At 28.9% G+C, this 23,805-nt stretch overlaps 1 protein-coding gene across 4 annotated transcripts in view; it reads left to right on the forward strand.

Annotated features, from left to right (window-relative positions):
* LOC111038177 (PDZ and LIM domain protein Zasp) overlaps nucleotides 1–22,405 on the forward strand; it is a 30,548-nt gene extending 8,143 nt beyond the window's left edge. Inside the window, exons 1-15 of one of the 4 annotated variants that reach the window (XM_022321165.1) lie at nucleotides 8,141–8,263; nucleotides 8,408–8,559; nucleotides 10,780–10,966; nucleotides 11,025–11,173; nucleotides 11,235–11,335; nucleotides 11,788–11,989; nucleotides 12,141–12,329; nucleotides 13,099–13,207; nucleotides 13,643–13,684; nucleotides 14,441–14,540; nucleotides 18,122–20,075; nucleotides 20,500–20,686; nucleotides 20,758–20,878; nucleotides 20,979–21,094; nucleotides 21,625–22,405. In XM_022321165.1, coding sequence (XP_022176857.1) covers nucleotides 8,261–8,263; nucleotides 8,408–8,559; nucleotides 10,780–10,966; nucleotides 11,025–11,173; nucleotides 11,235–11,335; nucleotides 11,788–11,989; nucleotides 12,141–12,329; nucleotides 13,099–13,207; nucleotides 13,643–13,684; nucleotides 14,441–14,540; nucleotides 18,122–20,075; nucleotides 20,500–20,686; nucleotides 20,758–20,878; nucleotides 20,979–21,094; nucleotides 21,625–21,702 — 3,690 coding nt within the window. In that variant the 5' untranslated portion in view covers nucleotides 8,141–8,260 and the 3' untranslated portion in view covers nucleotides 21,703–22,405. Of the gene's footprint in view, nucleotides 1–8,140; nucleotides 8,264–8,407; nucleotides 8,560–10,779; nucleotides 10,967–11,024; nucleotides 11,174–11,234; nucleotides 11,336–11,446; nucleotides 11,580–11,787; nucleotides 11,990–12,140; nucleotides 12,330–13,098; nucleotides 13,208–13,642; nucleotides 13,685–14,440; nucleotides 14,541–18,121; nucleotides 20,076–20,499; nucleotides 20,687–20,757; nucleotides 20,879–20,978; nucleotides 21,095–21,624 lie in introns of those variants that run through there. The other 3 variants (XM_022321161.1, XM_022321164.1, XM_022321162.1) reach the window with 3 other exon arrangements.
* Nucleotides 22,406–23,805: the final 1,400 nt, after the last annotated feature.

Raw genomic sequence — 23,805 nt, forward strand, 5'->3', positions numbered from 1 at the left:
TGGAACAAAACAGTGTTCGTCCAATTCCGATATCTGTCGATACCTGTCAAATCCTATACAGTCATTGAATTTTGATTTACAAAAAAAAAATCGATGTTATGAAACTAGTTTTGCATTATAATTCTCTTTAGTCCCTATTTTTTAAAATTGTTTCCCGATTGTTTTGAATAATATTGAGAATTTATTTTTGACACCCCTTGTAGTTTACAGAAACTTCTGCCCAGATCCAGTTTTGTAACAGAATCCACCCTTAAATTTGAAGATCAAATCATTTTGTCTACTATATTAACTATTAAAAACCCACTGATACAAAATACCTATGAATATTAGTTGTTTTTAGTATACTATTATTATATATTATATATAGGTAACTTGTATTTTTATATTCTATTATATTAAAAATATCGATAAATATAGGAAGAGGAAATGATAGTGACATTTAATCGAAACATTATAATATTATATTGATTAGTAATATATCATTGAAAATTGGCGTAGTTTAATAGGTTTTGAAAAAAAAACGCATATATTTTTATTTATATTATTTTTATATTTATCATTAAATAGTTTAGATTGCTTCAGGAAATGTATAATAATAATAATAATAATACTTTATTACCCTTCTTGAACATAAAAAAATGTGTTAAAAAGATAAGGGCTATGTACTGACGTCCCGCCATATACACAAAGGCATACAAATGCAATGCAGTTTTAAAATGATAATTACTAATAATCAGAAAATTTCTTCCAAAATGCAAATTCTCAAATAAGATTTAATCCGTTTTAAATTGGATAGTGACCGTTCTATAGAGCAGCTGTTCTAAAACTGTTTTCTGATACTGGCTTCTTTTTTGGATCAAATTCAGCTAAATTCTACAACGTAGAGAAGTTTCTTACAGTAGTACCTACCTATATCGCTACATTTAGGGAGCAAAAATATAAGCTATATAGAAGTAGTTATTTTTAATAGTTATAGTTATAGACATTTTTAGTTTCTATTGTACGTCGTTTATGTATATGAGTATAGTACCTACTACCTACTAGTCTACTACCTAATATTAATATTAATGTCAGTTACAGATTTATAATTTTTGAATTGTATATAATATATTATATTGGAAATACTGTTATTAGTTGTTTAAATGTGTTTTATTACCAAATAATAAATACCATTAACATTAATTGCTGATTTATATTTTTTTTATTAATGTTTTTGTGTGTATTGCATACATGCTCTAACTCAAAAAATCACAATTGCTTTTTTTGTACTATTTATATATTAAATATGATCCCTAAATAAATAGGTTTGCTCAATGGCTTAAAACATTATTTTTCTTTAAGTACATTATATTTGCAACATTTTTAAGTTACCTATTAAAAATCAAAAATATTCGCAAATATGCTGTAAAAAATAACTCTCATTTTATTATTATTTATGAGTTCATTGTCCCAAATGATTAAAATTGTAATGCCTAGTATTTAATATGCTAAGTGTTAAGACGTAATAACACTGCAACAGCAATATAATTATCTGCTAAAAGATGATCTTGGACTTAGAATAGTATGGCTATTCTTAGTGTAATGAACCTCACTTTGAGCTAATATTCTTTCACCAAAATAAAAGTTACCATATATTTACTATGATTACTAAAATTTGTTTTTTGATTTCATTCAATTTAATAAATAAATATTTTTTGTGGTTTTTGAATATTTTCAAGCAGTTTCTGGATGAAGCATCAAATAACTTAATACCACTGTTTAAATATATGAAATGTTATAAATTATTATTATCTGCAGTGTCATTTTTATTTTGCTGAAAATATTTTTTTCTACGACCATATTGAGGCCATGTTAAAATGCCCATACAAAATTAGTAGGTATTTAAGTATATTTTTTATTGAAAGGAATATTGTATTAGATATTCAAGCTTTTTAACCAAGCAAAAAACATTTTTCAACATTATATAAATATACAAAAAACTAAAACAATCGAACACGTTTATATAATGTAGCTTAACAATAGTCAAAAATTGCCATGTTACCTATGTAATTATAAAGCTATAATCAATATAGAGTATAGACAATAATGTCATTACAATATATATGTATATATTATTAAGTATTCATTTATTATACTCCAACTTATCTTATATTAAAATATCATATTATTTAATGACGTATTATAAAACAATTAAAATAATACTTATGTTATTCAAATTAAATATAATATGATATTATATATTATAAATAATGTATCTAATTAATGAACAGTTAATGGACAATAACTGATAAAGATGACATTTTAAAAACCTATAAGTATTTATAAACGTTTTGTAAATTTAGTCACTGTTTTAATCGAAATTATTCATTTTCCATGATAATTAATAACTATCATGATAAATATTATAAGTGTACATATTTTTATTCACTGATAGATAATGATAATATACGTAGTGGTTACCATTTATCTGCAGTGAATAATTGTTCTTTAAAGTTTAATTATTAGGTATTTTTGTATGTCTACTTATACGTATAAATTAAAAAATTTCACATAACAACTTTAGAATCTATTGTTAACAAGAGACATTAGTGATATTAAATGTTTAATAATCGCTTATTTGTTATGTATTTTAAAGTAAAAAGTCGTATAAGCATTAAAATTAAATTTGAGAAGCATTTTATTGAGTCTGAACTATAATATTTACGTATAGTTGTGGTTATAGAAATTTTATATTTTTATAATTAATACCTACTACATTTTAATTTTAATTACACTTTAAGACGTAAGGTTACATTACTAATAGGGGGGTGGGTTTATTTGTAAGTACCTATATCGGCTATATCTGCTTGCAATACTTTGGTTCTATATTACTATGGGGTTAGGAATAAATTATCACTTTATACTGAAACAATATCTTAGGATGATTAATTATACATATAGTTCAACGAATAATGAATTATTTGATAGGTGATACCATTGGACGAATACCATTTTTATTTTATATTATTAATTTAATGAAATTCAAAAATTGATACTAGTATAACAATGTACTTATAAGTTATTTTGTACTACAAAATGACTTCTATTACAAAGGTCATACCATCAATAATAAATAATAATAAATCTATGCTACATAGTTTTACTTGTGAAAATAGTTTGAAATTATTGAAATAATGTATGGCTTTATTTATCAAACATAATGCCACAGACCATAGTGGTTGCACATGGTATAGTAGATGGTAATTATTTATAATGGGCATTGCTCGCGGTTTTCGCCAAATCATAAATTGGTGTTTCACTTGTCCTCGATATCTAAATCTTACAACTTTTAAAAACATAATCGCAGTCAGTGGCGGACTGAACTTAAATTTAAAATGACTTACTTTCATAATTAAGTACTGACCACCACCATCACCCCGACATTTTTACTTGTAACAAAGTTATGATTAAATAAAATGTGCACGAAAGAGCGAAGAGGTCGGACTTTAGTATGTAATTGGATGAAGCCACAGTCACGGGATGGCACCAATCCTTTTGAAAAGTTGACTCAACTATGGCAAAATTGAGTTCTTCAGCCCGCCATTGATCGTAGTTCATACAATATAGTATGTACTGTATACCTATTAGGCTATTACGTCCTATATAACTATTAGTTCCTACATTATTTTGTCATTATACGGACCGCGGAAAAATAATTAATATATTTACGAAAAGTATTTAATTTTGACGAATTTCGTTAATGTTTGAACTCATATAGGTGAGCTTGTAAAAACAAAATGACTATCTATATATTTTTAATATTTATTAATTGTGGTATGGACATTGGACATGTTGCAACTATTTAACTATTATGGGGAACCTAGTTTTCAGTTTTTAATCTTTTTTACTCATAAACAAACATTTTATTATACATAAATTAAAATTAAAAATTCCTCTATTTAATTTAATAATTTATATTTTTTTATACGTTTATTTGTCTAATTAAAAATTTGTTCGTCCCTCTAATAGCTTCAAATCTACAAGCATTTAATATTATTCAAATGCTATAGACACTATACGTTTTTTCCATGTGGTGGAAAAAGGAATCCATCAATTCATTATTTGGCAGAAAAGGGAAAGGTATACTTTTGGCGGAAACGGATAACACCTCTAATGGTTTTTCATATTTTAAATTATTTATTAGTCCAAAATATATTACATATAAATTACTAAAATTAAAATATTCTATAAATATTTACTTAATGAACAAAATATGTATTACTGTTATATTCTCGGTCCATATATAATATTTAATTCTTATCTTTAGGTACTTCCTTGATTATTTATTAAAAATATAAAGAGAGAATATAATATTATAGTAACACAATCTGTTAAACTGACAAACTGTTGGAATAATATGGTACCTAGTAATAATATTTATAGCAAGCTATAACAGTAGAGTTTGGTTCGGTACATACTCATTAGTCATTATTATAGAGGCGAACAATAGGCGTTTAATTATGTGCCGAGTTCAGTATGTAAATGTTCGAACAATATCGAAGGTATTTTTTTTATGTACAGTAAACCTAAATGAAAGAAAATTCTGTTCGTTTTTTTTAAACGCATAGGTACAGAAGTATTTACATGTTTCACTATACCTATTTTAGATTTTGAAATGCAGGTAGGTATGTATTTGGTATTTTGTGTTTTCACGGAAACAGACTTAAAAACCAAAACACTGAACTTTTTATATCTTTTGTTTGGAAATTGAGAAAAGCCTTTAAGTTGTTATGTTCTTTAATTTTAAATTTATAACGAATAATAATGGATTGAAGTAGATACTAAAGTAGATAGTTATTTGAACAAATATTTAAATTATAAAATTAAAAGATACATTTGCATATAGGTACCTAATTAATAGTTATTTTAGATTTTGAATGGAGTTATGAATACGTATTGGTTTTACAATAATTATTTGTGTGCTTTTGTTGTATCTGTCTATCATCACGTTTTGGAACAATAAAAACTTTGTTACTGCTGGGTTAAAATCAAATTTTATTATTTTGTTATAATTCTTCCAAAAAAAACGATCGTCGAATCTTGAAATAGTCCACTTCTTACTTAAGTTATTATTTTCTATACATCATGACACTTTCAAACTATTTAAATTCTTTTTATGTAATTTATAGAAAATAGGAATCTTCTTTTTTCCCATAAATTTTGATAAAATAATTTTTCTCTGTTAGAAAGCTTAAAAATGCAGTAGAAGATTTTCTTAAATTATTCTTACAGTATTCTAAAAGTTCAAAAATATGTACATAATAATGAACTTTTTTTAATGTACATATAAGTTTCAACGTTTGAAATATGTTAAGTCCTTATTTTGACAAACTTGGATATTCAATCGAAATTTGAAATACATCTATGTTTACGTTTATATTCCAATTTTAATTATTATGTTGTAATTCAAACAATTTTCGTTCTTACATTTTTCTATACAGGTCCGTGGAGAGAAAAACTCGGGCTCATGCGTGTAATACCCTGGGGGCCCTTCTATTTTTAAAACCTCTCATTTACTTTGTCAGGTAACTCTTAGGAATTAATTTTTTCCGTTGCGTTTATCAAATTTTTATTTTTAATTGTTTCTTTAGTTTAAAAAATTGAGTAGTCCCAAATTTCCAGGCTCTCTTACAAATGCAGGGAGATTCCCCCCTTTCGTTAGTCCTATGAGTCCTATTGATCTATTATTTGGCTATTTGTACTACGCGCCTATGAACCTATATTTACACCGATCTACCGAGACTATGTGAGCATTTATTTTAGAGTTAATAACAATAATACATGATATAAATATTCTTATGACATAATACGTGTGATGTTTTGGGCAAAAATAAGTACAAATACTACCTTATTAATTAAAGATAAAATAAAAAAAATAAATTATAAAATATCCCTATAAATAATGGCTGACACGTCTATATTCAAATCGTTATTCATATACGACAATTTATCATTGAGTTTAAATTTAATACATCTGTTTATAGTGACCTACTCAATAACGAATTATATGTAAGGTATTCTCAAAACTTTATATACGTCTATGCGTCTATACGTCTGTACAGCAGATCGACTCCCCCATTTTTTTTAATAAATATTAAACACACCTACCGCATGCAGTACCTATATACATAATATTACAATTGTCATAATATAATAATAAATTACATGTTTTTTATCAACTTCCTATTTTATCATACATAGCTAGTGTACCTACATACAAACATACAATTATGTCCCAAATAGGTATTCAGCAGAAATACAATTTAAAGTTTTTATCTCTTAACCTTTTATGTCTAGGTATTTAAAGTATCTTCATATAATAGGTATTAGGTATACCTATTGGATTTTAACATTGTTCTTTCAGTTGAAATCTTTAATTACGTATTATTACTTCAGAGACCAACTTAAAAAAACTAAAAAAATGTCATGATAATGAAGTCGCATACCTTAAGTCAACATAGTTATGTTTCTATATAATATATCAGCGTTTTCTTCGATTTACAGTACAACTATTTTATAATAATTGGCCAACGATATTACATTCCCAAAGAAAAAAAACATACTTCTTGGAAATTCGCTGTCTTCATATCACATATTTTATTAGTCAGCAATTATAGATGGGAGTAAAATCAATTTTTAAAGAACAAAATATATATTGTATAGATTTTAACCGGTTCTTGTTTGAAAACAATATTATTATTAAATATGAATAATAATGTGCCCTTTAATTACTTATAGTTTTTCCTTAGATGTTCGTCTTGTGTATATATGAGTACAATATATTATAATTATACTTTAAGTTTTTTTCATTTTGAACATCTTCCAATAATATATTCTTCCCTAGACACTCTATTTTTAATTTATTTTATTTAACCTCATATTTTTTCAGGCCCATCGAAATTTTATTTTAGTTTTATATTATTATAACATATTTAGGTAGGTGTATATAATATATACACTTCTCTACAGTGTTAGTTCACTGTATTATGAACATAAAACATAATATATGTTCATTTATCACATTCAGTGAACCACAAGTCAGTAAATGTTTACTCGTATTTATGCATTAAATAATAATAATAATAGTATTTTTTTTTAAACAAAATGTAAGTTTACTACATTTAAAAAAAACATTTACTATTTTATACAAGCAGAAATTAAAACTGAATGATTTTTTTTAAACAAGTACCAAATAAAAAAAATGAATTATCAAAATAAAATATAGATTCGTGTTTTTAAGTATTAAAGTTTACCTGAAACAGTTTAAATGTATTCTAAGTCATACAGGCTAATAGGACATTAATTCATTTTTAAACAATATAAAGTAAACAATTAGTGGAAATACGTTTTACGTAAGGATAAGATATTTTATTAAATAATTGATAAACTTAAATACACAATAATTCGAGTAACTACTTATTATACAAAATACTATTATACATGTCATACTATAATATTTCATATTCTGTAGACAAATTATGTTAGTCCTTTTTTTTTGCTTAAACCACTAGATAATGATTAAGCATTTGCATTTTGTTAAGAAAATTACAAAAAATTTTGCAGAGAAAGCTAAAAAATCGTTCTCAGTGTTTACAAAAAAAAAAAAATAATAAAGATAAATTTAAATGTTGTGATTGTTTTATATTTTTGTTCTATTTTCCGACTTTTTAAGATTTTTAGCATATTTCTTTATTTTATTCCAATGTTGTTCATATTTTATTTTATATTATTCAATACCATAATTTGATTTTCATCTTTATCAACTGTGAGTTCATCGAGTTATTCTCGTAATTTTTATTTATTTTAAAATTAATATTGTGTTTTTAAATCGACCTATTTTATATATTTTTTGATGTATTTTTGTCTTTAATTATTATTACAACACATTTTTTTTTAATTCATGAAACCATTAATTTTGTACGCTTAGTTGTCACTGCATATTTTATTTTATTGAAAACGTGCCGATATAATTTGTAAAAAACTTTATCATGATTAAGTGTACATTTAAATATTCCCACTTCACTGACACACTCAACTTTCAACTATCTCGTTTTTTTTTTTTAGATAGTAGGTACAATTTTACATTTCTTATTTAATACATAGCACATAATATCATATTAATATGATCCGTGCCAATGAATATTATTATTATCTATCTGCCTAGCACTTGTTATTTAATGATGCTGAAGTATCTCTGTTCAATTGGTGGCTTAACTAAACAATGGTAGGTAGTCTTGAATGAGTAAATCTCTATTGTGTATAGAATTATGTATAAATATGACGAAGCATATTTCAATTTTTATTACACCGATAACTGTCCACACACGCATAATACGTCCAATAACATGAGTGTCATGTCTTGTTTCAGGTGAATTTTGGAAGTTTAGCCGAGAAATCTGGTCTTCAAGTAGGCGACGCCCTAGTCAGGGTCAATAATCAAGATGTGTATGACGTGAAGCACAAGGATGCCCAAGATGTTATCCTGGGAGCTGGAAACGCTTTTGAAGTGACCATACAACGGTAAGGGAAATGATAATTTTTAATATTCAGTAGGTAAATCCTATATTCTATTGTTGTCGAACTGCGTCGTGTGTGCCGAGAAGTTGATCCATTTTTTTAATCAGAAATAACAACAACAGTCAACAATAGTCACCATCTGCTATAGTATGCGATTTAAAATGAAACGGAATGAAATACATTTTTGATCATAATCTAAAAAAGACATTTTCTAGAGTTTTTAATATAAAACAGAATAAAAACACTATATGTTAACAATAAAATAGGTTAAAAAAGTAAAACCGAAACTATCGTAAGAAATGTGAATAGGTACATGTTGTTTAAATTCATATTTCCATTCACGTTGTAGTAAATAACGTTAAAACAATTGTATATTTGTAAGTAGATTTAGAACTCTATTACAAACTGATGACGTAAATTCAAACAGGTATTAAACAATAATTAATGTATTTACTCGTTGCGTTTAATTGAATTTCAAACTCACAGTTTTTGTACACTTTATGTAAGTAAATATTTTTTTGACACGTATATGGTATAAATAGTATTCAATATTTTCGAATACATTACCACATAAACTAACATATTATCTCTTTGCTAATCATTAGAACATGGATTTAAAGGCAAATAGCATTTTTTTCTGAACAATGCTACCAATCACAAAATTGTTTTGACACTCAAAACATTTGTTTGGCATTTTTTACATTTTTTTTCATATTTTGAGTACAATTTTTTGGTTATTTTTTAATAATTAAGAATAGATGAAACTTGATATATATTAACTATAAATATATTATCTCAGTATCTCACTAAAAAGAAAAACATTTAGTAGGTATTGTTTATTTCGTTTCGTCATATTATTTTTACCCGCTACCTACCTACGTATTATGTTTTTACCTATACGTACTAGACAAAAGCAGTGGCGGTTGTACAAGTTCAGTGGTCTAACGAACAATTTTTTTGTCACGTGCTGGCAGATGTATGATTTATAGATGGATAGTTTTATTTACGGCTTGCGTAAATGGCTCAATTGTCATAACCCAAAATTACATACATTTTTAAATAATACAAATAGATTTATGTTTAATCAGTTTTATTTAGCATTGTATTAAAAACCTTGTTAAGGAATTTTTAATATAATTAGTGTCTTAAATCATATTTTTCGGGGGGACATTTCAATCCTTATTCCTTACTAATCATTTATAAATCAAATATAATCTATCATTTAAATATTGTAATTTAGTATTTAATGTGACGTTGAATTGTATATAATATGTGGTTGGTCTGTGTCCAAATGTATATCTCCGGTAAATATGTTTTGTGAATTCTATTTCTAAAAGGAAGTAATAACATTAATGTTTCTTGTCAAACAATTCCTTTGACATTGCTGAAAATAATATTTTTTTCGGATCACAGCCAAGTTTGGATAAATCACGCGAAAGAAAAAATATTACATGCGTATGAATTATTATACTATTGTATAATATATTATTCGTATTCACGCGGTTAATAATTAGGGGTGACAATACTGACCGTATTTTTTCTTTAGTAAATATTTTTACCAAGTTAAATTTACCTTTTGAGTAATTCAACTTTACTTCTACAAATTTTATTTTCATCGTTTTATATTAAAGGATTGTGTACAGATAAATTATAAGATGTATATGAAAGGATTTTTAGTACACGTGAGATTTTAATTTATTCAATTTTTTATGATGTTCATAATTTTATTTTTATTGAATTATTAAGATATTAAGTACTACTAATTTCAGAAGTTCCTGCATTGCTGTAATTAATTATTTTTATTTTATATTGTTAATCTATTTTAAATATACTTATTTAAATATATAATATTCAGGCAGGGATCCAAAGGAAGGATCTGGGGGGAGGGGCACAATTTTTAAAGTGAAATAAAATAGTAAAATAGCAATATCAGGATCTGCAGAATTATTTAAAAAAATTGGGCAATAATATGTCTGGGTGGCTGAGCCCCTAAGCCCCCCTGAATTCTTCCCTGTTTCTTACAAAAAAACAACTTCCTAAATGTGTTTCAACACGTCCTATACCCATACCTGATATAGGTGGTCAGCCGACTCGAAGCTGCTTTATCACCGAAAAAGTTAAATTGTAATAAAAATGTAATAACTATAATTTATTAGCTCTAGGCTTAGATGACCCGTTGTCAGTATTACTTATTCTAATATAATAAACTTACTTCTATTTTAGTGGTGGAACCAGTACATGGAAACCTTCAGTTACACCTGTTGGACCAAGTCCAGTGCCGAGTCGTCTGTCCCAATCTCCACAAATACTGACAAAAACGTCGTTGGCCAAAGTTGGACCACAATCTCCTGCATTTGGGTCTTCGCACAATTCTGTTTCACGGCCATACAGTGGAACTTCATCGCCTAAAGTAAATACACAATTAATTTACAGCCATAGGTGTATTTTCACTAAGGAAATGTTCGTAGGTTAATCCGAGTGGACACCATAATGATTCTGGAACTGTTAAAGCTATTGTAAATAAACAGTACAACACACCAGTCGGTATTTACAGCGAGGAGAACATTGCCGAGACGCTTACAGCTCAAGCGGAAGTACTAGCTGGAGGAGTATTAGGGTTAGTGGACGTTTCACACACTTTATTAATGCATAATAATTTGAGTTAAAAACAATTACAGAGTCAATTTTAAGAAAAACGAAAAGAATTACGAAGCTAATAATAGCGAAGTGTTTAGAATGGTACAAGAAGCTGATAAAGAACCGAGGGATTTAAATACAGGTAAAATATCAAAGCAATTTTATGACGTAACCGCTGATAAATAGAGATATAAAAAGAAAATTTCTTTATCGTATAATTTTCTCCATGACGTTCAAAATGTTCTATACGCAGAAGTTAATCATCAACACGTTGTTATCGATACGATGAACAAAAATGCAACGCGGCATGTGTCCGCACCTGAACCAAAAGCACCACAAAGCGCTCCCAATCAAAATATTTGCGCCGATTGTGAGAGACTAATAGTGTAAGTTATGTGAAATGTTGTGTATTGTGCTTGGTGCTTCTGGTGACGCTTTGAAAAAGATAATGTGGTAGGGAGGCATTTGATGTTGAAAACTTATTTAGTATATTGTACTTGCTATCACGTATTTAGAATATAAGTCTGCAATTTCTGATTTTAACGCTTCGGAAACTAGAGGTTATAAGAAATTTATTTTATTTTGAAACAATAGACCTACAATCGAAATTCGCATATTTCTCGGCTTCGAGCCATGCGATAGGGGGCCGTGCTACGTCACCACGCCCTATGACACCTATAGCAGCAAATATGCACATGCCCGAACAACGGGATCCATATTTGGGTTCTCCTTTGAAAGAAGTGGACATGGATAATGATAAACGTATTGAGTGCAGCGACTGCAGAAACGATGTTATGTAAGATTTGATGGATTTTCCTTGGTCATCATCTATAAACCTATCCCGAAACCACTTTTAGCAAATTAACACGCGTGGCACTAATACATTTTGTGTCTGTTATAATATTAAATTGTATTATGTAAACAATAAAAGTTTAACTTTTATACAGCGGTGTGTTCGTACGCATCAAAGATAAAAGTTTGCACGTTGAGTGCTTTAAATGCGCCACTTGTGGATCGTCTCTGAAAAATGTGGGCTATTTCAATATCAACAACAAATTGTATTGCGACATTCACGCCAAAATGGTTGCCAGACAAAATCCACCGACACCAAATTTGGAACCAGTTACCGTAGCACCGTAAGTCATGACTTATAATATATAATGGTAATGTAGTCGTAATGTATATTAGTGCTCAACATTTTTAATTCCAAAAAATAAAAAAATAATGGTCTTTCAAGTATAAAATTAACTTGATTTGGGTATAATTACAAATCCGAGGAAATAAAAATAAAAATTGACTATAATAATAACGAATTGTAGAAATTCCACTGAAGATTGAACTACTATACATTTTAAAAATTCAATGTAAAAAAATTTGTTAATTTTTAACATTTTTTAAGACTACAGAAAAAATGCAAATTAAGATCAAGATATTTTCAAAAATATTTTTGAGTTAATTCTGAATTAAAACTAGGTACACTTAATACTTGTTAGTTGTTTTGTTGGTGGGTAAATTGTTCAATGAATAATTTTAATATAAATTAAATAATGAATACGCATTTTTATTGACCTAATGAATTATCTTTTTAATTGATTTTTTTTAGATTTTTATGAAATAATCAATTAGATGTTGTAGTTTTATATATTCATTGCATTTAACATATTGTGTTTTGCCGTTGATATAAATATTATTAATACTTCTAATCAATGGTTTTACATTTATACGTAATTAAACTATTATTACTTAAAATAGTAATATAAATTATAATTCAAATTATGTAAGTTCTCGACTAATCAAATAAAACCCAAAAAAATATTATTTATAGGCATATATTCACCATTTTTGAGACATTGGTTATAAATTGTTATTGTTAGTTATTTTTTACCGGTTTTGTTTTTTTAACAGCGGCTCAAATCCACCTTTAGGATCGTTCAATATAATACCAACTAAGCCGAAGGACGTACAATCCGTGCAATCACCACAACCAAGTGCCTTATCGCCAATACCATTCCACGTAAGTTAAATTTTTGTAATTCATATAAATGCATATTTTTATTACAAAAGCTAAACACAAATTTATTATAATTTAAAAATAGATCACCACTTATGTCTGATAGTAATGCATTTATTTTATTTAAACATTTTAAACTTGTATCTATTATTTTATGTAGTATTTTAGTATTTTACTATACATAAATAGTTAAAACTTAAATTATACTTCTAACTAAAAATTATTTAGACAAATACATTATTCTTGGCGTCTACTTAACATTTGAAGTGACTAGACTAGACTATTATGTTTATTAAATTCAATGTATATATAATAGAATATTTAAAACACTAAAACACAATTTTTTACAATATTGAAATATTTAACATATTATGTAATATTATACATTTCTTGTATATTGAAGTTTTTTATTTTATGAAAAATATTTTTACTATACAGGCTCCAAAAGCTCCTAGTCACGTAAACGCCCCCAAACAGCAGGTAGATCAACACTATAATATCTAATGTGGACAATTTCAAACTAACCGTTTTAATCATAAATCGAGTGGAAGTGATTATTAAAACGTATTTTTGTTTGTATTTATATAACAAAACAAGGAAACTTTTTAAATTTATAATTTTTATAGTTAGTTAACAGTTATTATTTGGTTGGATGAAAATGTTTTTAATTATTGCTGTTGCTTGATATTTAAGTACACCATACCTATGATATAGTTGTCATTAGTGAACATTGTCGTAGTCACTAGTCATGTTAAGTCCATGGTAGTGGCACAATTAAAAATTGCAATAATTATATTACAAATGAAAAGAAAAACTTTTGGTATACATTTGTAATAAACATAACATACCAACACAAAAAATATTGCTGTACAAATTCTGGAGAACAGTTATGTATGTTTACAGGTTGCACAATTGCACCACCGCAAAGTACCTAGGTATACAAAATAAATTGTGTTACCAAGCTTTGACTTAACAGTTTACACTTAAAATTATTTCTAAAAAGTATCACAGTATTTCATCTGCAGTATGACACCGTCTGAAGAATATTTAGTATTTGTGTACTGTACCTACTATTGATATAGATTGTTAAAATGTTAAAACACGCTGTAACTTTGTGTTATTAATGCTTTACAAAATGCAACATTTTTCAACAATGTTTTATTGCACACAAATACACAATATTTTTTTCTCGTTATTGACAACGAAATAAACTTTTTTAAATAAATTATTTTCCAGACTCCGTCGAAAGTTTTTTCGAATGCTAAACCATACGAAGCACCAAAACAAACACCAACTCCTCCGATGTTCTCTGGCGGATACAACCAAATTCAGACCGGTAAGTTGTTAACTTTTTCATTATATGCTAAACTTGTACTAAAACCATATTATTTAGAACCACCGTTTATATGCATATGTGTTACAAGTAAAATATAGAATATTTTAAGTCTTAGGAGGATTAAATAATAATTGAAACAATAGAAGTACTTACAATTAGTAGGATAGGTATGTTTATTGTAGTGGAAAGTTGTCACAACTGTATCCAAGAAATATAGTTTAAACTTTAAAGTCACAGATATATAAAATGAATTAGATTGCTAACTGATAATACGTGAAGCTACCATGTGCCATTTAAAAAGAGGCCAATGGGGTCTTATCACACCCCATCAATGTTGATAATGAACAGATAATTTTTAAAATTACGAATTATTTAATGTTATCTCATAAACGCCAGTGATAATGAACATTGGGCCTCGATTAAAATGGAGGTCAATAGCTTCAACCAATATTACACAAGCGCTGTATCGCAGTTAGCAATCTAGTTTATTCTATATATCTGTGTTTAAAGTCCTTTGATATTTTTATTAAATAATCTTAAGATACTGTCTTGGTAATATTCAAATATTTTTATTTAGAAATTCCTAATAAGATAGTGGAGATTTCAAGAAATATATTTTTTTAAATCTTAAAATAAAATAGGTGTACAAAATAAATATTTTATTTTACTTAAAAATGTACAAAATTATGTGGTGTTTAAATTTTACCAAGAGTAAAATTAGAAATATATCATAGTTTTATTTCTGATAGTGAAAATAATGGTGTTACACACGACCAATTGTACCTATAATTATTTATTTTGTAGGCTTCAACTCTCAATTGAAAACAAAATCTATTACTTCAGGTAAAAATACCATTAGTTCTAATTATAGCTTTTGATGCGCAAAGAAGTAATAGGTGTAAAAACCATTCCATAATTTATATTTGATTTTAAAACATATTTAGCATTTACATCTACATTAGTTTGGTTCAAAAGTAGCTGGTACTTAACGTCTTAATCCATTTAAACTAACTGAATGATTTTTATGGGTGATTAATGATTATGGAATCGGTTCTTTTACTGTAGTTAATATAATTATTATATTCTGACTGTGTTAAATTGAAACAAAAGATATTGTATAAGTAAAATTTAATGAAATCAAATGGTATTAATAACTTTATAACTTTTCAAAATAAGCAAAAACGGTTTTTATGTACTTAAAAAAAACATAGTTTTTAATAATAATAAATTTAAAACACTAATTATTGTTTATCATAACTCATAAAATATAATACAGGTCATATTATTTTAAATTTTTCAGACATAAAAACATTCAACTCCAAACCTCGCCCTTTCTCAGTTGCATTCACTTCTTAGATATCTGTACAAATATTCTAAGCTTCTGTTTGGTTTTGACGATTTTAAAAGCTTATTTTTTTTTTAATCAACCGTTTTTGTTTGAATTAAATAATTTTATAAAATATTGAGTCAGAACATAAAATTTATAAATATCTTATTACGATAAGTCACTAAAATATTAGTAATAGAATACTTATACTAATAAATATGGTCCTTTTAATTCGAAGTAGGTTATAGATACCATCGAATACCTACATGCTTATAATTTTATAAATATGTTTTATTTTGAAACTGAAAGCGTTTTAATCAATTTTTATTTTCATTGGTGTTCCGCCTTAATTTGCTAACTTCAGATGAACCTAAATACAAAACTAACTCTTTACCAAGATTACCCTTCCTAAAACCAAAACTATTGATCGGTTCTGCTTTTTGTCCTGTGGTATCTAAGACAGTGTCATATGATTCTGGAAAACGCGCATCTATTTGTTCTCAAGAAGTGTGCCGTACAATGACTGAATTAAAACATTCATTAAATGACTCTATTGCAGATCAATTACTTATAGAATCTACTAAAAAAGGGAGACCCCATTCACCTGTTCCTGATGATAAAGGTCAAGATTTTACTTCTGCTGAGACACCACATGAAGTAAAATCTTTAATGTCACAAAATAATAATGTTAGAGGAATTTCACCAAATCAATTAATCACTTTTCCTCCTGAAATGCCATCTCAATATCGTACATACTCTAAGCCTCATACACCAGAGCCCAAAAATAAAACCATTGTTATGGACGGACCGGTAACGACGACAGCTTTTAAAAAGAAATCTCAACCAGAAAATATTTCTCGATATCCAGATGAATATTCTGAACATGCAGAACTGAACTGCTTACCTAAATTTCGTGGTTTAAAGGGGCCAATTAGCATTGCAATGGAAGTAGCTCCTGATCGGCCATTTACTCCAGTTGCCTTTACTGAACCGATAATTAAACCAGCACCTTGGATATCTTTACCTACAGAAAATGAAAATAGACCAGAATCTCCATTAGTAGTTGCACTGCAAACAGCCCCCGAAAGAAGTTACTCACCTCTTCCAACTTTTATGTATGCTTCTGATGTCTTACCACCACCAATAGTAGATCCCGCTAATGAAGTTAATAAAACAGTTTCAAATTTCCAAGATATTAATGTTGGATCATCTAATACAAAAAATTCAACAAGGCCTATCGGGAACAATCCTGTTAGATACATGCACGGATATAATAATAAAACGTCTGAAATATTGTTACAAATTAATAAAGAGTTACCTCAACAAATTCAAAATATAAATTCACAAAAAGGACCAATAACAAGTTTAGGATTGATATCATCTCAATTTTCTTCTGATAAATTGTCTGGCCCCTACGCACCAATAGAAAGTAAATCTAATTACAATGAGACATTTATTACTCGTGTGCCTAATTTTGAAGAACAAAAACAATTTTTTAATGAGTACAAATGTACTACTTCAAATCAAAATATGCCATTGAGCCATTCACAATACCAACAAAACATAACAAAACCAACACAATCATCAGCTTCCAATAACTTATCAACATCTAATAGGTCTATGGGACCCGGGATTAAAAATAAAGTGTCGACTTTTACACCAAATACTTTAATAAATGACACTTCATTTTTAAATCAATCGTCAAATAGTCATTATAAAGTTGTACCAAATATTGACAACAAGTCCGCTTCAACTGTGGATAGTTCCTTTAAGTATAAAAGTAACCATCCAAGTACTATTAAATTGTGTAAAGCTATTCCGTTTTTCTCTAATAACACGTCTTCTCCTTCAGCGCCTTCATTCCCTCGGACGCCGTAGAATGTCACTACAATTCATAAATATTATATTACACCAGTTTTTGACCGCATTTAAATATTTAATTATCTAATGTTTAACAGTTTTACTATCAAACATTTCTATATTTTTTTAAAGATTTAAAACTTTCAATAATTATTGTTAGTAGTGCCTATTTAAAATATTTAATTCAATAAATTAATTTGCAAAAAAAAGAGAATGAGAAAAATTTAATGTAGACATTTATGTAGTCACTATAGTAGGTGTTTAGTCTAAAAAGGTTTCCTAATTAAAATTATAATAATTTGTTCAGTACACTTTTTATTGTTTATAATTTATATTGGATAAAAAATTAATTGAAATGTTTATTTTGGTTTTTACCTTAAAATACTAACCTTAGATGAGTCTAAAAATTCTGTTAACTCCCAACCAAGATTACCTTTCTTAAAACCCAAATCTTCGACTGGTTCTGCATTTTGTCCTGTGGTTTCTAAACCATTAATTACTGACTCAAGTATGTGTCCTACATCGTGTGTCAAGGATGTAAGTCGTACACTAAACCAATGCAGACAATCGTTAAGTGCTTCGATATCCACGCAAATGTTGATAGAGTCATCTAAAGAAGAACAGTCTCAATCACCAATTCCAAATAACTATAATATAGAAACTTCTACTGTAGAAGTTCCTCATGAAATTCGGTCGCTATTGCCACCAAATAATAATGTCAGGTCCATTTCACCTACTCATTTGGTAATATTTCCCCCAGAAATCCCACAGGAGTATAGAAATTACAGTAGGTCGAAAACCTCTACACCACAACCAAAGCATGAAATTAATGAAGAAACCGAATCACGCGGTTTAATTAATTCTACCATTGATCAAGTGGAAAGCACAATTTCTCGATCTACTGTTGAATGTTTAGAAGTTGTAGAATCTAAATTTGTTCAAAACGTTGAATCAAATTATGTTCAAAATGTTGAATCAAATTATGTTCAAAATGTTGACGAACATTGTAGTTTAAAACCCAAAATACTTGACATCGTACAAGATCAACCGATTTCTCATATAACTGTTACTGAACCTAAAGTTAAATCGAAACAATCGTTGGTTGTAACTGAAGAAAATAGATCAGAATCACCTATGCTCGCCGCACTTAAAACTGCTCCCGAGAGAAGTTATTCTCCACTCCCTACCTTTGTGGACGCTTCAGAATTTATTACAAAGCCAATAGAAAATCCCGCAGAAGAAGAAAAACCAATGACCATGACAGAAGCGTTAGCAATAGCTCCCGATCGTAGTTATAAATTAACCGAATCAATTACATCGTCAAGACAAGTAGGGAATAACCCGGTTCGATATATGCATGGGTACAATAAAAAAACCCCTGTGGCTCCTTTACTAATGACAAGGTCGTTAATATATTCACCTGCATCAGCTGTTGATTCAGAGGAAGAACAAATAGCTATTTTAGGATTGAAATCTTTCCCTCCCGTATCGGACGATCTAAAATGGTCCACAGCAGCAGGGGATTTCGACCGCACTGAATCTAGTTTTGAATATGTAGAAGAATTAGTTTTTGATGAACCCAAACTTGAAGAGCCAAAAGAAGTAATAAATGAAGAAATCGATGAGGTATCAGAACCATCGAAGCCTTTACCGAGACATCCGTTCACCGCTTCGGGTCTCCATGAGCCATTTGATATACCACGCTATCAACAAAGTATACCAGAAAATCCTCATCGAGCTACCCCCTCTGAAAAATCTAATGCAAAATTAATAGGTCCAGGAATTCAAGAAAAAGTGTCTACATTTACACCAAAGGCATCTATAAAAAATACTTCGTTTTTAAAACAAGAAACTCACATAAATTCTAAAGTTGCTCCTGCCTTAGGTTATGAGCCATCATCTTTAGATGGAGGATCAAACAAATCTAAAAACGTTGATCCCAATGTCACGAAATCGAGCAGTTCTGAACCCGGTTCGTCTAATAGCACGTCTGTCGTTGCCACTCCAAAATCCACTCCTTTACCCAAACCTTTTAAAGAGTCTATTCCATTAACACCAAAAATTTCCATTACTAGCGAAAACCCCGCAGAACCGGTCGCTCCTATGCCTAAATCATCATTACCTGCTGCATTGTTATCTAAAAAATTAACATGTCTTACAAAAAAACAACAACCTAAATGTGTTCCAACACCTATACCCATACCCGATATAGGTGGTCAGCCGACGGGAAGAGCTGGTGCCTCAGCTGGTCTTACAGCACCCAGAAGGGGTCGTGGAGTGCTGAACCCACAAAATTTAACCCCCGGTGCTAGGGTGCCGTTGTGTGGACAGTGCAATTTGTACATAAGGTAAATAATACTGTGATCTAGGGTATTTGTTTGTTTGTGTGCAATAGTTAGTACTTACAGTTTTATTTATTATCAACTGGTCAAGGTAAGAAAAACAGTAGATATTAGTGTTAGAAAACTCAGCACTGGTTTTGTTTTGTTTTGTTTTGTTTAACATTGTTTTGGTTTTTATAACTTATCGTAATTGTTATTTGTTTGCTTCTCACGGTTTTTAATAATCTCCCAGGACTCGAAAAAATTACAATTACAGAAGACATCGATAGCAATGCACCAAAGATCATTAAAAACCCCGAATGTAATTGTTGTCAAACCCAAATCACAAGGTTTGTTAGCTTTTTGCTTTGGTTTTTTTTTTTTGTTTGTTTTTGCCCTAATACTGACGTTTATGATTGCACTTTTATTTAATATTTTATCACTTAAACAGAGGACCATTTATTACCGCTCTCGGCAAGATTTGGTGTCCGGAACATTTCGTGTGTACAAATGAAAAGTGCAGACGTCCATTACAGGACATTGGTTTTGTGGAGGAAGACAACGGCTTATATTGCGAATACTGTTTCGAGCAATATCTCGCTCCAGTGTGTTCCAAGTGCTCCAAGAAAATCAAAGGGGTAATAGATTGATCTGTTCATCGAATTTTCTTTAACGGATAATTTAGCATCTTATTGTTATGTAATCATAGGATTGCTTGAATGCCATTGGAAAACAATTCCACCCAGAATGTTTCAACTGTACATACTGCGGCAAACTTTTCGGTAACAGCCCGTTCTTTTTGGAAGATAGTCTTCCATATTGTGAAAATGGTGAGTTATTATTTCGATGAAAAATTAAATATAATATGTGCACATGCCACATTGTAATAGGTAATAGAAATATAACTACTATTTACTACCTATATTGCAGATTGGAATGAATTGTTCACGACTAAGTGCATAGCTTGTGGTTTTCCGATTGAGGCTGGTGACCGTTGGGTTGAAGCTTTAAATAGCAATTATCATAGTCCGTGCTTCAATTGCTCGGTAAGTATATATTTATCATTCTTATTTCCCGTTAAGAGGACGTAACACTGGTATTTGTTGTCATTCTTACAAATGCGTAATATATCAAATTTACTCTCAGTGAATCACGTGTAGCTTCTTTAAAGTTCAAAAATTAGAGCGAATCGACCTATTATGAAATATGATGGCAAGAACATTATCCGTGTTTACATGTGGGTTTTTTACGATGGTTAATTTTTTTAGCAAGTCTTGCGTGTACAGCATAGCATGAATTTAAAAATGCTTATATAACTCACTTAAATACTGTATTATTGTAGAAAAACCCACATACAAACACAGATAATGTTGTTATCAGTTTTATAAGAAGCCGATTCACTCTAATTTGTACACTAACGAATAACTAACGTGATTTGCTGAGCGTACATTTTGCTGTGTTAACTTGCTTGTAAGACGAAGACAACAAATGAGTGTTCCGTTCTCTTAATCATAATTTATGTGATTATCACAATTTATTTATATTTGATGTTGAAAATGTTTATAATTATTTATAGAAATGTAAGATAAATTTGGAAGGCCAGAGTTTCTATGCGAAAGGAGGAAGGCCTTATTGCAAAAGCCACGCACGCTAATATCGAATATATACATCAATTGACCATTGTGAATAATTATTGATAACTTACCAAACAATTTTTATTGACGTATACAACCATTACATTTTAAACCATTTATTTATTTTCTAGTTTAGTTTTAGCTTGAATAATCCATACATTTTTAGACTTAGACAATGCTTATTTTAAATCTATTAACAAAATTGTACCAAAAATTTGTTTATGCATAAATTTAATCATTTATTTATTAATTATTACTTATTAGTTATTATGTAGATACCAATAAATCTGTATTTAGGTAAACACATTACAATTCAAAGTTATATAACATTTTTTTTTAGAATAACATATCAAGCGACATACATATAGTTTTGGTAGGTACTCAGTACTTACCTATTACCAGCTAATAACCTTATATTTTGTAATCCAGTAGGTTATTTAATGTAAATCGAATATTTCTTTATTTGTCAAAAATGTTTTGTTGTAGGTAATGTCGTAATGAATTTAATTAAACTACGGTATTATATTTTTGAGCCATTTAAGTATACCGACAAAACTGTATGCAGTCTATATATAGCTTGTTATGTGTGTTACCCTTACCTAATGAATTATTTAAATAATAATTGTAATATTTTTATTTGGCTTTTACCTAAACAAAATACATGTTACCCATCTTCAATATTATATATTATAAATAGCTCCTAGGTATCTACCTATTTAATTATTTTGTCGTAATAATTGATTTACCTACTAAAGTTCTTCAAGGTTAACTAGAATTTTTTCACCAGTCAAAAACGTGTTCTAACTTAAACAAATTGTCAAGTGTCCAGAACCCAATGACCCCCCTCCTCCAAAAATGCCTAGATCTCTTGGATTAATCTATTAAATATACTGTTAACAAAGTCTAACGAACAAAGAGCCAAAAAGGTACCTGCCTACAAATGTATTAGTTTCTTTATAGAGTAATATTGAGATATTTAGTGATCAATTTCATCTCGGTATTCAACATTAGAAGGTAGGTAAGTACCCAGCTGTTTTGAGCGTTGTCTGCATTCTGCATGCTTCAACTTTAAAAAGCACTCTACGCAACACACAATTAAATAAATAATAAATTAATTTGCTGATATAATCATTAAATAAAAGTAAACAAATTACATTATTAGATTGGGAATTTGAATCGTAAATTCTATGTATGGTAAACTGCAACACAAGTATTAACAGCAGAGAACAGGAACGTGTTAAATTCATATTATAGAGATGCTGCATAAGTTTATCCGCCGATTCTGAATTATACAGTAATATTATTAATAGATCGACCAGACATAACATTTCCTTTTTTGTTTAGTCATAAAAAATATCATACCTAAATAATCTGAATACTTCACAGTGACTCAATAATTGAAGTATTATTGTACGGAAACCATTAAATGATTTACGAAACGACTTAACGTCGTATTTTATTAAAAGCAGAGTAAGTACCAATAACCTATGCACCTATCAGCTGTCGCGTGGTGGCCAGAACTCTGCAGGACGCAACTACAAATTGTATTATGATATTTATAAATAAATATACTTGGGTACCGAACTTAAGTTTTTTTCTTTTATTATTTTTAAAATGTTTCAGCTGACCAGCTCTTACCCCTGAGGTAACTCTATACGGTGCTCCAATCCCATCCTCTCCTTCAGTTAAATACCTTGGTCTTACTTTAGATAAACGATTAACTTGGGCCCACCATATTAGGGAAAAAAGACTATCACTGAACAACAAATTTCGTATTCTCAAACCTCTAGTCTCTAATAAACACATCTCCCTTCATGTCAAACTCCTCATCTACAAAACACTACTGAAACCAATCTGGACGTACGGGATACAGCTATGGGGAAGTGCAAAAAAGACAAATTTAAATAAAATTCAATGTTTTCAAAACATTGCGATAAGAAAGTTGATAAATGCTCCCCCATACATATCTAACCATACTCTCCATACAGACTTAAAACTAAAAACTATCCACGAGGAAGCCAAACACTTTTATAAAAGATTCCACAACCGTCTTTCCTCCCATTCAAATCCTTTAATTAAAAACCTTTCCTCCCTCTCAATCCCCGGCAATCCTCCTAGGCGAT

The sequence above is a fragment of the Myzus persicae genome, unplaced genomic scaffold (assembly GCF_001856785.1).
Source record: "Myzus persicae strain clone G006 unplaced genomic scaffold, MPER_G0061.0, whole genome shotgun sequence".
Taxonomy (NCBI): domain Eukaryota; kingdom Metazoa; phylum Arthropoda; class Insecta; order Hemiptera; family Aphididae; genus Myzus; species Myzus persicae.